The sequence below is a fragment of the Carettochelys insculpta genome, chromosome 11 (assembly GCF_033958435.1).
Source record: "Carettochelys insculpta isolate YL-2023 chromosome 11, ASM3395843v1, whole genome shotgun sequence".
NCBI classification, from domain to species: domain Eukaryota; kingdom Metazoa; phylum Chordata; order Testudines; family Carettochelyidae; genus Carettochelys; species Carettochelys insculpta.
Genome location: NC_134147.1, coordinates 13,964,295 through 13,979,027, shown reverse-complemented (window position 1 = coordinate 13,979,027; position 14,733 = coordinate 13,964,295). Strand labels below are relative to the sequence as shown.

Below are 14,733 nucleotides of genomic sequence, written 5' to 3'. Positions count from 1 at the left end.
TGATTTTTTAAATCCCAGCCTAAATGCTTCCCAGATAAATGAGACCTTCCTGGAGAGGCCCAGCATTGAACATGAGTGTTTTGTCCTTCTCCTATCCCTGGTAAAACAGCCTGGGAATGTCTACACTGGCACAAATCTTTGAAATAGCCATGCTAATGGCCATTTCGAAGATTACTAATAAGGCGCTGAATTGACTATTCAGTGCCGCATTAGCATTAGCATGCTTCCAGCTGCAGCGTTTCAAAAGCGCCATTTTCGAACGCACACGGTTCAGTGCAACTACACAGGTCATTTTTGAAAGGACCCCACACATTTCAAAATCCCCTTGTTGCTCTCAGGTGAGGGGTGTGCCAGTGCTAATGAGGCACTGAATATTCAATTCAGTGCCTCATTACTAATCTTCAAAATGGCGATTAACATGGCCATTTCAAAGTTTTGTCTTAATGTAGACATAGCCCCTGTGTCATGCTACATTTTGCTCAGGATCTAGACATTTTTCAGGTGTACTGTAACCAGTATAAGATCCTGCTTTTGTGAACACTCACGCACGTGCTTCATATTAGTATCCTGACCACCACCATTGATTTAAATTGAGTTACTGTTGGTAATAAAGTTAAGCAGAATTGTAAAACCAAATCTTCCTTCAGGCACTGGAATGTGTTGCCTAGAGAGGTGGTGGATTCTCCATCCCTGGAGGTTTTCAAGTCCTGGCTTGTCAAGGTCCTGTCAGGGATGACTTAGTGGGTGTTGATCCTGCTTGAAGCAGGGGGCTGAACTAGATGACCTCCTGAGGCCCTATGAGTCTGTGATTTTGTTTTAACAGGTGCCCGTGGAGTCGTACTTGTGCACTTGGAATCTTGATATTCCCATATAGGGGCCAGAGAGTGGGGCAGCTGCTATCCTGCCTCATTTTCATCGTGCTGCCCTGGGCTGCATGACTGAACTGGACATGGTGGCTGGCTCTGGTGCTGAGCTTATTATTTGACTGGTGCAGCTGGTGCTCTTCCTCCTATTATCTGGGAAGGATATTTCTTGCCTGTCACATACAGTGGGACCCATACTGATGCACACTCAAAGAAGTGAGAAACATGACTAATCCTGTAGTTAATGGTGGTTCACTGTCGAGTAGTGTCCCCGTGGGTGCTCCACTCTGGGCATTGGTGCATCCTCGCACTGGCACCTGGATATTCTTCTATAGCTGTGGTTTCCTGTGCTGCGCATTCACATGCAGTGCAGGCTCCTCAGTTCCTTCTCTACCATCCTTGGCTGCAGGCAGACCTTTGTCCGCTCTGTGAACAACAGAGTTAGAGAGCGTTAGTGGTTTTCTGTTGTTTCCCTTTTTCCAAGCTTATTTCCCAGGTCTGTTTGGCTGTTTAAATAACTACATAACTTTTTTTTTGTTGCTGCATCACTGCCATGCTGGGCTCCCCAGGCTTTAAGCAGTGCAAGACTTGCAGAGAAGCCATGCCAGTCTCCGACGGCCATGCTTCCTGCATCAAGTGCTTGGGCGAGGGTCATCAGATTCAGTCCTGTATGCACTGCTCCAGCTTGACTGCATGGGCTCAAAAGGATTGAGCCAATAGAATTAAACCCTACCTCTACAAAAAGTCTGTCCAGCTGATGGCTCCCCAGCAACTGCTTGCTAAAGACTCGGTGCAAAATCCCAAAGGTCTGGACTCTGTGCATCCTTCTGCCTTGGCAGGCACCTCTTCTGTGCCAGACACATCCCCAGCGTGCTCCTGTCCTCTGGTGCCAACATCAAGGGCCATGCCAGTGGAGAAATCTCCAGCAGCCTTCCCAGCACCATCCTCGTTGGCACCACCAAGTGTCAAAAGAGCATTTTTGGAGCCAAGCTGCAAGCATTCAGCACCTCTCACACTGTCACACCATCACCTCCACCAGCCCTGACTTCACTGACACCAGGGCATGGATGGTCTTCTGTCACCACGACCCTGCCCTCTGCACTGGGCTCAGAGCACCTGGCCTCCGCACTGCATGCACTAGCCACAGGCTTCAGCACTGCAGAAAAGCAGTGCTGCGACACTGCCCCATTCCCATGTGGAGTCAGTCATGGCACCGAAGCAGCACCACAACACTGTCTCATCGGAACCTTCTGCACTGGGGCACTCCGCTGGCTTCCAAAGGAGAAAGACCAACTCGTCAGGAAAAACGACTTACATGCTGGGTCCAACCCTACATGGCTCTTGGCATCGTTCTTCCCTGGGTCTGCCTACCTCCCTGTACTTGTCTCAATGATCAGGGTCATCACGTGCATCAGACACTAGACCCCTCACCCTGGGAAGAGGCGATTCCAATTGCCCACGTGTATTCTCCTCCCAGCATTCAAGCCTGATGCACGCTGCACGGCAGGACATGCCACCTACTCTGGCGTATCCTCCTCCGCCTCCCCCAGAGTTCGTGCAACGCTATTCCCACCACTGTGACCAGGCACTGCAGTGGTCCTTGTGACAAGTGCAGTCTGCCCCTTTTTACACCTAGTCCCATTCAAAGTGTCAGAAGACTATCTCCTGTCATCACAGCCACCAGCTGCAGCACTGGACCAGCCATGTCAGTTTTCAGGCACCAAGGACTCTCTTTTGGAAGCGGGACAGGACTCCCCACTACACCCTTTCTCATTCTCACCTGAGGGTGCGGTGCTTTCGGTATCTCCTCCTCCCACAGACAATGCCAGGGCCTTTCAGGACCTTTTTCGAAGGGTGGGCCGTGCCCAGGAAAAGGATTTGAAGGAGGTGCCCATCAAACAATATGGACTCCTTTGCAGGTTCAACCTCCCCTTCACCTCCAGAGTGGCGCTGCCGGTGGAGTAAGCTGTAATGGACCCTGCCAATGACATCTGGCAAATACCAGCCTCCATTTCTCCCACAAATAAAAGGGCCAACAAAAAGTATTTTGTGGCCTGCAAGGATGCAGAGTTTTTATTCACATACCCACACCCTCACTCACTGGTGGTAGATGTGGTCTGCAACAAAACCAGATCTTTCCACTGTAGTCCACCCTCACTTCCAGCCCCACCCCAGGACAAAGCCAGTAAGAAATGGGACATAATGGGGTGTAGGGTGTACTTGTCTGGAATGCTCCTGCTGTGGGCAGCCAATTGTATAACCATGCTAGCTGATTATGACCACCAAAATTACTTCACGCTTTGAGAGCTGGTTCCAGCCCTACCAGAACACCAGTGCCAGGTCCTTGTCAGTGTCATTCGAGAAGGTCACACCATTGCCAGTATGGAGGTACAATCTGCAATGGATATCGCAAACATAGTGGCTCAGGTTACTGCATCTACTGTAGTCATACGACAGACATCTTGGGTTCAGTCTTCGGAGATGCCTAAAGAGCTACAACAGAAAGTGCACAGATGACTTCCTTCGATTCACAGTGGGGCCCTGCCATTACCAGTACCAGGTCCTTGTGTTTGGCCTCTCCACCGTGTCCAAGGTATTCGTCAAGATTCTGGTGGTGGTGGGCCGCCCACTTGCAGTGACAAGGGGTCATTATTTTCCCTTACCTGGACAATTGCCTTCTAAAAGGCATATTGTTCACCAAAGCTCAAGACATGGTGTGCATCACCATGGAACTCTTACTCAGTCTTGGCTTTTGCATAAACTATGAGAAGTCCATGCTTCAACCCATGCAGTCTCTGGAGTTCGTAGGAGTGCACATAAACACTGTCACCACTAAGGCCACACTGCCTGTCCAGCAGTTTCAGACATTCTGCAACTTAATTCAGGTGGTGTGCCTATCACCCACGGTCATGGTGCGCACTTGCCTTACACTGCTGGGACACATGGCTGCTACCACCCATGCGGTCTGGCTGGCTAGACTCTGCATATGCTACCTCCAGGTATTGCTCACCTCCTGCTGTACCCCAGCCAGGCACCCTCTCTCCAAGACTGTGGCTATTCTGTTGCATGTCCTTGCCTTGCTCCACTGGTGGACATGCCCAGGCAATATTCTTGCCAGCGTGCCTTTTCACCAGCTGCCACCATCTGTTACCTTTCCTGTGGATGCTTCTCTTCTGGGCTGGGGGCCCATCTGGGTTCCTGTGTGGAGCAGGGCAAATGTCATTCAATGAACAGACACTCCATATCAAGCTTTGGCACTCCGAGCAGTTTGTTATGCTTGCAGGCACTTCCAATGGTTCCTGGCATGCAGGTCTGTCAAAATTCTTACCCACAATGCTATCTGCAAGTATTACATCGACCACCAAGGAGAAGTCAGGTTTCCATCCCGAAATGCAGAAGCCATAAAGCTGTGGACACGGTGCATTTGGCATCGGGTCACCCCCTTGTTCAGCAACCATCATGAATGGGACATCAATACAGCTGTTCTCAGTCAAGTGTTTTGTCTCTGGGGCCAGGCTTACATAGGCCTGTTCACAACCTGATGCAACAGGAAGTGCCACCAGTACTGCTCCAGGGCAGGACTCAGGACACACTCCCTCAGGGGTGCCTTTTCCATAAAATGGGATGTGCCCCTCCTTTACATGTTCCCTCCCATTCTCCTGATTCACAAACTGCCAACTAAGGTCAGACAAGACCAAGCCCACCTCATCCTGGTAGCTCCGGTGTGGCCCAGACAGAGTTGGTACCCTTACCTCTTCCAGATGTCAGCAGTGGCTCCTTACCCCTTTCCTCCTTATCATGACCCTCTGTCTTGGAATTTTGAACATACTCTCCATCCTGACTCCCTCAGGCTATGCCTTCATGTGTGGCTCCTTCATGGCTCCAAATGCCAAAATGTTATTTCTCAAAGGGAGTAAAGGAAATTCTCATCAACAGTAGACAGGAGTTGACACAGACATCCTGCCTCTACAGATGGTGGCAGTTTTCTGACTGGATGGACACTCAGCATTCCACACCCCTTCCTGTCTTCCTGGACTATCTACTGCACCTCCATGAGTTGAGCGTAAGCCTTAGCACTGTCCAAGTACATGCCAGAGCACTGGCGTCGTTCCACCAGATGGAAGATGGATTCTCATTCCTCGCTCATCCCATTACCAAACATTTGTGATAGGTCTCCAAAACATCTGTCCATCAGTTATTTCCCTGGTCTCCGCTTGGGATTTTAACCATGTACTTCATTGCCTTCTGAAACCACCTTTTGAACCCCTGGCGACTTGTCCCTGCTTCACCAGTCTGTGAAAGTCTTGTTTCTAGTGGCCATCATGTCAGCTAGGAGGGTAGGGGAGCTTGCTGCCTACACGGCCAAGCCTCCCTACACTGTCTACCAAGGATATAGTCATCCTTCTACTGCACCCCAGGTTTCTTCCTCAAGTTCCTTCTCCATTTCACATCAATGAACCTATCCACTTACTGATGTTTTTTCCAAAGCCGCACTCCAACTTTGCACCTGCAGCGTGGCACACCCTTGATGTTCACTGGACTTCGGCCTTCTACATTGACTGTATGAAGCCTTGGCACAAATCTCTGAGGCTCTTCCTGTCTTTCATGGAGAGGTCTAAGGGCCTAGCTGTTCCTCTCAATGGCTCTCTGAGTAGATTTCCACCTGTATTCAGACCTGTTACACAATTTAACATAAGGAGCTGCTGGGAGTTGTCACCACCCACTTAACCCAAACTGTGTCCTCTACCAACTTTCTCAAGAACGTGCCCCTTACAGACATTTGCAAGGTGCCCATGTGGTCTTCCAGTAATATGTTTGTTAGACAGTATGCTCTTTCATCTTCCATCACTTCCTCCATCCGAGTGGGCCAAGAGGTGTTGTCTACTGTGGCAGTTAGTGAGCTCCAAACCCACCTCCATTCTGCAACTACTGCTTTATGGTCACCCAGAATGTAGTTCCCATGGGAACGCTACTTGAAGAAGAAGAGGAAGGTGTGCAGTAATGGTGGTTCTTTGAGATGTGTGTCCCCATGGGTGCTCCACTTCCCTCCCTTCTTCCCCTGCTTCGGAGCATGCTACTCTAATTGTCAGGTAGAGAAGGAACAGAGGAGCCCGCACTGTGCAGACCAGATAACACAAGGAGGCCCTACCGCTCATTCGCAGTGTGGGAAACTTTGGCAATAGAAGGTGAGTAACTTCCTCTTCGAGATGTTGTCATCAGAGCATGACTCTCACCTCTCTCCTTCCATCCCCACCTCTCAGCAGTGTGGACTGAGAAGTGAGGGGGCACTGAGGCAGGGACATTGCCACCCTTCTTTTATAACCTCATGCAGGAGCATGAAGAGGCACAATGTAGTCCTGATGGACAGTGGTGTTTATAAGAATTCAGTGCTACATATTGTGCTTTCTCGGAGTGGGATCAACACTGACTACAGTGCCTCAGACAACTCCAGTTACTCTAGGGCCAGTAACTTCTTTCTCCAGCAACTGTTGAAAGTCAGTAGACCTTGGAACCAAATGTTAAGATTAATAAGAGAATCATGCTTCATATGAGTAAGATTAGAAGTTACAAACTACAATAATTTTCAAATTTAACTTGCCACCAGTGGCAGAGCAAATAGGCAAATTGTGGTGCATTGTGTGGGTGTATTGTTTTGGGGAAAGGGTAGGGGTCTGGTATCTAGATTACAAATTCCAAGTCTGACTGAGGCTTGTCAACTTTGCAAATAACCAAAATTTCTTCTCAAATACTTTTAAGCCCACATGAGTGATTTTGCAGAACTATACTTATAAATACACAGACACCTTGCAAAATTAAAGTTGCTGCACCCTGATTAAGAGCTCAGGCTGCATAATGTAAACACCACTTGTGCTCATTTGCATGCTATTACTCTAAGTGCCCTTGCAGCTCAGAGAACTGTCCCTTCCCAAGAGGTTTGATGAAAACAGCTGAAACAAGCTGAGTTTTAACCAAAATCTTATTACAATTAGAATCCCTACTTAAATAAGCAGCATTCATATAGTTATCATCCAACAAACAAGCAAGTAGTTAATCTTGCTGATAGGATAAAAGTTTGTATCTTTATACTAAACTTCAGGAAGTAGTAACAAAAAAGGAGTCTAATGTGATAAGAATATCTATAATAAACTCTTCCTCTACTGTTGGAGTGTTATAAAACCACAGATTTGTTCAGAAATAACATAGAGAAAAGATAAGCTGATTGCATCTGTATTAGTTCAGCAAAGACACTTGCCAGATCTTCAAATTCTTCTGATAATGTTAAGGGAGAAAGTTTTGATGTTTTCTCACCTCAAAAAGGTATAAATAATATTGTAGCTAATGATGGAAAAGATTTGTTTAAGTATCAGGCCAGCTTCTTACAGGTGTTTGATATAGTCCCCCGGAAGAAGAAGTATTAAGTATTACTCTCCAGCTATGCTTGATTTCATCCATCGATGCATTTGAATTAGGAGTTACTGCAATGAACACTAATACGGGAGAACCACGGTTATCCAACCTAACCGGGACCACAGGTTTGTCAGATACAGGGATTCTTGGTTAATACAGAGTGCCGATGAAAGAACACGCATGCATACTGTAGCTATAAACTAAATTTAGTGTATTACTAATCTGAGTGAAAAGACAGCATGGCCATCAAATAGAAAACAACATCACAAACAAACTTTACAAACAAACATAGCATTTATGGTTGCAGCACCTGATATTTAACATTACTGTAATATTAAAGGGCTCATTATGTAAATCATGGATGTCAGAAATGAAGTGAGAACGTTGCATCCAAACCAGCAAAAAAACAAAGTGCATGTTATCGGAGAAAGCGTTATGTTCTTTCACAGTAATTTTGTGAATAAAACAGTTCATTATTTAAAATTGTGAGTGTCTTGGATTTGGTTTTGAGCTTCCCTCCTTTTCTTTGTGTCAAGGTCACGCCAGCACCTGAAGAGCAGTACATCTATAGCAATCGCTTCCCTTTGTTGTACAGTGTGAACAAACTCAGCCTCCAGAGCCTTCATTCACTCATAATGACTCATTCCATCTGCTTTCTCTAGTCTGGTGTTATCGTCTTCCATATTGTCATCATCACCATGATTCACAAGTTCTATTATGTCATTATCAGTTAGTTCTAGTTCTTCATCTGTATCCATCCATTGCTGTATGTCGTCATTACTCACATTTTCACAGCCTGATATTTTCAATAAAGGCAAAAGACTTTCACAGTTTTCTTGTACTATTTCTTTGGTAGGCTGATCTTCATTTACTCTGTTTTCTTCTGGAAGCGGCTTTCTCTATGATTTTACCAGTGTTTTGATTTTTTTTTTTAATTTCTTCCCAAGGTTGCACAATCCCATGGACAACATTTTTTAGGTTTATTTTTTTAAATTTTTCTACTATGCTATCTCCATCATCAATAACTTCTAGAAGGCTACGGTTACATTAGAGCAATACTTCAAAAGAAGTTCTGCTGGAAGATCTCTTCCAAAAAAGCTTATTTCAAAAGACCATGTCCAAACACAAAAGAGTGGATCAAGAAAATAGATCTACTCTTTCAATACAGAGCGTCCACACAACCTCCACTCTTTTAAAAGAATGGGCCAGAGACTGAAAAATCCAGTGCCATGAGGACTGTTCTTTTGGGGAAAAAAAGGGCCCTCAGGGCATCTACAATAATTTTTTTCTGAAAAAATTAACCCTGATAACCCTTCATTTTTTTTTTATGAGTCTGAAATTGTTCTCTGAATTTTATAAATGGTTGTGAATCTGCCGATAATTTTTCTCCACAAATGTGGAGCTGCCTAACTTCATAACATCTTTTTAGTGATGTAGCCCACCTTCACTAGCGGTAAAACTGGATTCTCCTTCATTAAACTGCTTGGCTGGGTCTATGTGTGCCCCTTCCTTTCGAAAGGGGCATGTTAACGAGCCTGTTGGAAATGAATATTCATTGCAGTGCCTCATTAGCATCTTTCGAACAGGCTTGTTAACATGCCCCTTTCGAAAGGAAGGGGCATGTGTAGACAGAGGGCTGTGAAAAGCCAGCACCTTTTGTTGTAGAAGAGGTCCAGTTATTGGTGTGTTTCCCTCTTTGTTGTATGAACCACAAAAATAAGGCTTCACTTACCTTTTCATGCTCTCATTTTTTTCATTGTCTTTTTTTTGTGACCCACATTCGCAGCCCTACCTGAGCACCACTTATCAATTTCACTTCTGATCCTCTTCCAGTCACCAACAGTAACATGCCCCACACCATTTTCTGCCACCACTTTTTGCATAGTTTCGCCTTTATCTAGCCATTGTAAGGCTTCACAATTTTGTTCTGTGTAGACAACAACTTTTTCCCTTTTCACATGACGTTCTGATAAAAAGTTCAAAAGACAGCTGGCAATTATTGTCTTTACTTAAGGATGGAATTCTTTTGCATAGTCACAAGGGGCAATATTCTTGATTTAACCTCAGGTACAATGTAGTTCCTGTGATGCTGTATGGTAGCATTTTGAATACTGTAGGTGCTGTACTACAGGTTGAAAATTAGTTTTCCTTCTCTCTCCACTCCAAGAAAAGTGTTTATTGCGCTATATGATTTGTGGTTTGTTTGGTTTTTTTCACTGTCCTGATAGCATGAGAATACAGGACCCCAAGCTACCCCATGTTAGGGTCCATTACTGAAATTGTTACCCAGAAGCCATTTACTGTCTCTGAGTGGTGTGAGATTGCTTACATAAATTTTATAACGTTACTTTTGCTTCAGTAAATAAAATAACTGTATAACCGATACTTTGAGATGACGCTTGTTTATGTACAAGACTTTGTGGTCCAAATTGATCTGTACTATAGGGAACATTTAATCCATAAGAAAACACAAATTAAATTTTAAAAAAAATTAATAATTTCATCAACTAATAGAATTTTCTTTTGGCATTTTAGGTATATCCTATATATCCAGGAGCAGTAACACTGATGGTTCATGACTTGTGCCTGACTTTTCCTGCTCCAGCTAAAGCAGAAATCTACGTATCTGATATACAGGATCTGTATATCCGAGTTGTTGACAAGGTTTGTATTTTTTCAGTAGTCAATATTGAAGGCTCTCTCAGAATGTCATTGGCTTCAGTGCTTATTACTAGTGTATGCCTGAGGCACACAAGAGGTAGTGTGGACTGGTGGTTCAGTCAGTGGGGTTCTGTTCCCCTCTCTGTCCCAGACCAGGAGTACAACCTTGAACTAGGGCATTTCACTTCTTTGTACCATTGTTTCCCCACCCAAACTTGCCTATCTATACTGTAAGTGCTTCAGGACAAAATCCAGTTCTTACTATGTATCTGCTCAGCTTGACACTCAATTGATTCATGGTCACTTGGTGCTTCTAGGCATTACCATAGTACAAATGTTTATGAATAAAAACACATGAATACTCCTGAAAAAAATATTAATACACATCTTGTTTTTCTTAGTTTAGGAGAGCAGTCCCTGTACTAAAATATTTTCAAGGTCATTTTCCCTATATTATAAAAAATACTTGTATGTTTCTGTATGTCTTTTACAAAATTAAGTTTTGATATTTCCGGATGTTTGCGTTATATCCCTGCTACTTGAGTGAATTCAGGTGTTTCATTTCATTTGACACTAATGATGCCAGGCAGAGACGACTGTTTAACACTAGAACATTAGGGCCCAATCTTAAATTTTTATTAGAGCATTAAAGGTTTATTACTCATTCCAGTAAAAAGGCACTCATGGCACTAAATAAGAATGGTGATTAAAATGCCTTTTCAGAGAAAACGTGAATGATTGTGAATCTATATTTCAGGTGGAGATTGGGAAAACCATTAAAGCTTATGTTAGAGTATTGGATGACTCTAGGAAACCTTTTCTGGCTAAATATTTCACTGTCATGGATTTGAAACTGAGAGCAGCATCACAGATCGTGTCACTTGTGTAAGTTGATTCATGTTATGTTTTCATTAATTTCCAAGCAATTGTCTTTTAGGGAGAAGAAGCAAAAGTTATATTGTGGAAGTATTTTCTTGCCATTTGAAAGTTGATCATTTCTAAAAAGGCCCCCATGCAGCCTCCATCGTTTTATTCCCAGTCAAATTCAGGCAGAGAAGTACACTTAAAAAATGTCATCTAGAAAGAAGTGTTTCTGTAGGGCCTAGTATTAGAGGGGTAGTTGTGTTAGTCTGTAACCACAAAAAACAGTGACACTTTACAGAGTAACAGATATATTGGGGCATAAGCTTTCGTGGGTGAAGAACCACTTTTTCAGATGCATCTGACAAAGTGGGTCTTTGCCCATGAAAACTTATGCCCCAATATATCTGTTAGTCTGTAAGGTGACACAGGACTTCTAGTTGTTTTTGCAGGGCCTAGCTATGCTTGAGCAGTTATTTACTTCCCATTCATTTTCCAGATTTGATGCCTTAATCATGCACTATAGCACTTCATTCCATTCTGAACATCTCATTAGCAGAGAATGTGGTAATGATTTGATGTGATGTGAAGTGAATAAATGCCTACCTGGAGACCAGTATAAGCACATCAAACTCACAGTATGGTGTTGGTTACTGAGTCTAGAAATGGCAGAGCTGTGTCACCATGTCGTCTAGGAGCCCTTTATATTTTCTAACTTGAACGTAGATGATGGTTTCAGAACAGCTATCAGTAGAAACAGAAGCCTTCTGTCCTCTGACTAGTTAGAGTTCAGGCATCGTTGATGTAACCGCTGTATGTGCTGTACTATCAGTACTTCATCCTGGTTGCAAAGGTACTCCAGCTTCATGCAGTTTAGAAGTTAGTTTTCCTGCTGCTCCATGTTGAACTGAGATCCCTGCATATTATTCTGCTTGGGACTCTGTCACTTAAGACTCCTTGAGATGATAGATGAACCTCTTGTGTGCTAGGTCACTCCCTTATTAATGTAATTCATGCATTAACCTCCCTAATTATTGTATTGTCTTTGTTCCAGTCCTCTCAATGAAGCTCCTGATGACCATACTGCTGCTTTCCTAGTTCATGGCATTGTTATAGGTCAAACCAGCCTTACAGCAACCGTCACTGATAAAAATGGACAAGAAGTGAACTCTGCTCCCCAACAGATTGAAGTAAATAACTTCATTTCTGATTGTATGTTATTTAAAATGCTTGTTCTGGTGGGGCTGGAGCACTACGAAAGCAGTAATTTGCAAGGTCTGCATATGTTCTTTCCAATAAAAAGTCTGGAAAAATTATTTCTAAAATAACTCTTGCAGTATTTGAGGGGCATAGTAGTACTTGTCTGCACACTTAGCTAAGGGCCTGGAGTTAGCTGCACTTTCTAGAGACTCAGCTTGCCCAGGCTAAGCGAGTTGCCATGAACATCAGAACACACTCAACTGGAACTGGCTAGTGGTGAGAATCCAAATGCTTGTGCTTTCTTTCTAGGTCTTTCCTCCATTTAGGCTACTGCCGAGAAAAGTGACTCTGATCATAGGAGCAGTGATTCAGGTGAGGCATTTTTAAATTTGGTCCAAGGTAATTCCTGTCTGAGAAGTCTTGTAAGAGAAGCCTTTTTTTTCCCCCCTCCATTGTATTTGGTAGCACAGCTACATTCATGCCAGAACCTCTCTCCAGCACTTACACCATATAAATAGCTTCACACTTGACCTCCTCTCTGTTTCAGCATATCGTCAGAACAATATTTTGATATTTATTTCATTTGCACAAAGAGCCAGCTCTCCCAGGATGAATCCTGGTGCTCAGTAAACCTGTCATCAGTATAAGACACAAAGCGAGGCAAGCCACCTGCGAGGGAGGAATAGTTGCTTCCAGAATTCCCAGTCATGGGGCTGCAGCAGGCATGCTGCAACAACCTTTTGTGTGTGTAGCTCGTTGTCCCCATTTCCAGGTTCCCATGCACCAGTTCTCCTCTGTGTGCTGGTGTATGTGGAAGATGGAAGTCTGGGTGCCGCTGAGGGTGCCCACCTGATTGCCCTCTTGCAGTCTGTGCAAAGAAAGGAAGCTGTGAATAGCCTCTGCTGCTACTGTGCACCCCGGCCCTGTGCACATATTAACTAGCGAAGAGCTGTGATGGATGCAGTCTGTTGATGTGCATGTGTCTCTGTGTAACTACAGGTTACTTCAGAAGGAGGTCCTCAACCTCAGTCCAACATAATTTTCTCCATCAGCGATGAGCATGTTGCATCGGTGAACAGCACTGGCCTGGTCAGGGGAGAAGCAGTTGGAAATGGGACAGTAACTGGAGTGGTTCAAGCTGTTGATGCAGAGACTGGGCAAATCGTGGTGGTATCTCAGGTAGCATTTCGTTATCTCACGTGTCACAGAACCAGTTAAGAGTAACAGAGAGGGAGCCATGCTAGTCTGTATACTATCAAAACAAAAAAGCAGTCAAGTAGCACTTTAAAGACTAACAGAATAATTTATTAGGTGATGAGCTTTTGTGGGACAGACCCACTTCTTCAGACTGTAGCCATACCAAAACAGACTCAATATTTAAGGCAAAGAGAACTAAAAACAGTAATCAAGGAGGACAAATCAGGAAAAAAAATGATCAAGGTGAGCAAATCAGAGAGTAGAGGAGTAGAAGCGGGGCAGGGAAAGGTCAAGAATTAGATTAAGCCAAGTATACAAACGAGCCCCTATAGTGACTCAGAAAATTCCCATCCCGGTTCAAACCGCGTGTTAATGTGCCGAATTTAATGGGCACAAAACAGACATAAAAACACTCCAGATCCACAAACTGGTTAGTTAACATTTTAATGGAGTGGGCCATTCTGTTAATGACTTAAAAGTTTGCGTTTTACTGAAGAAAAATTTTTGCACCACTATTGAAAGGGAGACAGCCGAGCTGTCTTTTATATTCAAATTCGGCACATTAACATGTGGTTTGAACCGGGATGGGAATTTTCTGAGTCACTATAGGGGCTCGTTTGCATACTTGGCTTAATCTAATTCTTGACTTTCCCCCTCCCCCACCACACCCTTCTGCTCTCTGATTTGCTCACCTTGATCACTTTTTTTAAATTTTAAAACAGTGTTCTCTAGGGTGTTGCACTTGAAGCTCATAGCTCTTTGTGTTTCCCTGAGGTGGGGTTCGGGCAGCTACTGCACAATGAAGTCCTTTGGTCTTTGCTGTGAGGGGGTGGGAAGTGGTGTTCCACAGGGAGATTCCCAGGTGAGACCAGCAGAGGAGACAGATCAGAATTTTGTTGAAGGATTTCCTGTGTCTGCAGCTCAGTCACCAATGTCTGCCAGAAGCAGATTGAACTGGGAAACCAAATCTCCTGCCTTGTGACCACCAGGTGTGGTCCTTTCCCCACGACTGCACTGCAGACATAAAACACAGAGCAGAATGACAGAAGATGCACAGAAGAGAAATCAACAAGTTTCACATCTATCTGCCTCCCGGTCTTACTCCTCTTCTCTCTCGCTCTCCATTCTACTCTTATCCTCCTAGTTCTCTTACTCCTTTTCTTCCAGGTTGTAACAGGCTTGCTCCCTCTCTCTCTTATGCTGTTACAATCCCCACCTGGGATCACTCACTTCTCTTCCTCCTGGAGAGTCCATCTTTTGCTTCTTAGTTCTTCTTGTCATTGGCTCTGCAGTCGTGACAAAGACTGTTTATTATTTAAGTAGTGCTGATGACTTGCATTGCACCATACAGACATGTCTGAAAATACGGCCTCTTTTTGTTAGTTCATAATCTGTGATGGGACATGACTTACCACTGCCGTGCTTCCTACTGGCTGCCCTGGGGATTAGCTTTCTATTCCAGTGAACCCTGTTTTGGTAATGTCTCGCACCCGTCACTCCTGCTCCAGGGACCCAGGTCGCTCCCAGGACCACAGAGTCCTCT

General features: G+C 44.3%; 1 protein-coding gene across 1 annotated transcript in view; it reads left to right on the top strand.

Moving 5' to 3' along the window:
* The window catches only part of NUP210 (nucleoporin 210), a 170,168-nt gene that overhangs the window by 93,590 nt on the left and 61,845 nt on the right, over positions 1 to 14,733 (top strand). Inside the window, exons 21-25 of the mRNA XM_075005043.1 lie at positions 9,807 to 9,935; positions 10,690 to 10,817; positions 11,848 to 11,983; positions 12,303 to 12,365; positions 12,993 to 13,172. Coding sequence (XP_074861144.1) covers positions 9,807 to 9,935; positions 10,690 to 10,817; positions 11,848 to 11,983; positions 12,303 to 12,365; positions 12,993 to 13,172 — 636 coding nt within the window. The remainder of the gene's footprint in view (positions 1 to 9,806; positions 9,936 to 10,689; positions 10,818 to 11,847; positions 11,984 to 12,302; positions 12,366 to 12,992; positions 13,173 to 14,733) is intronic.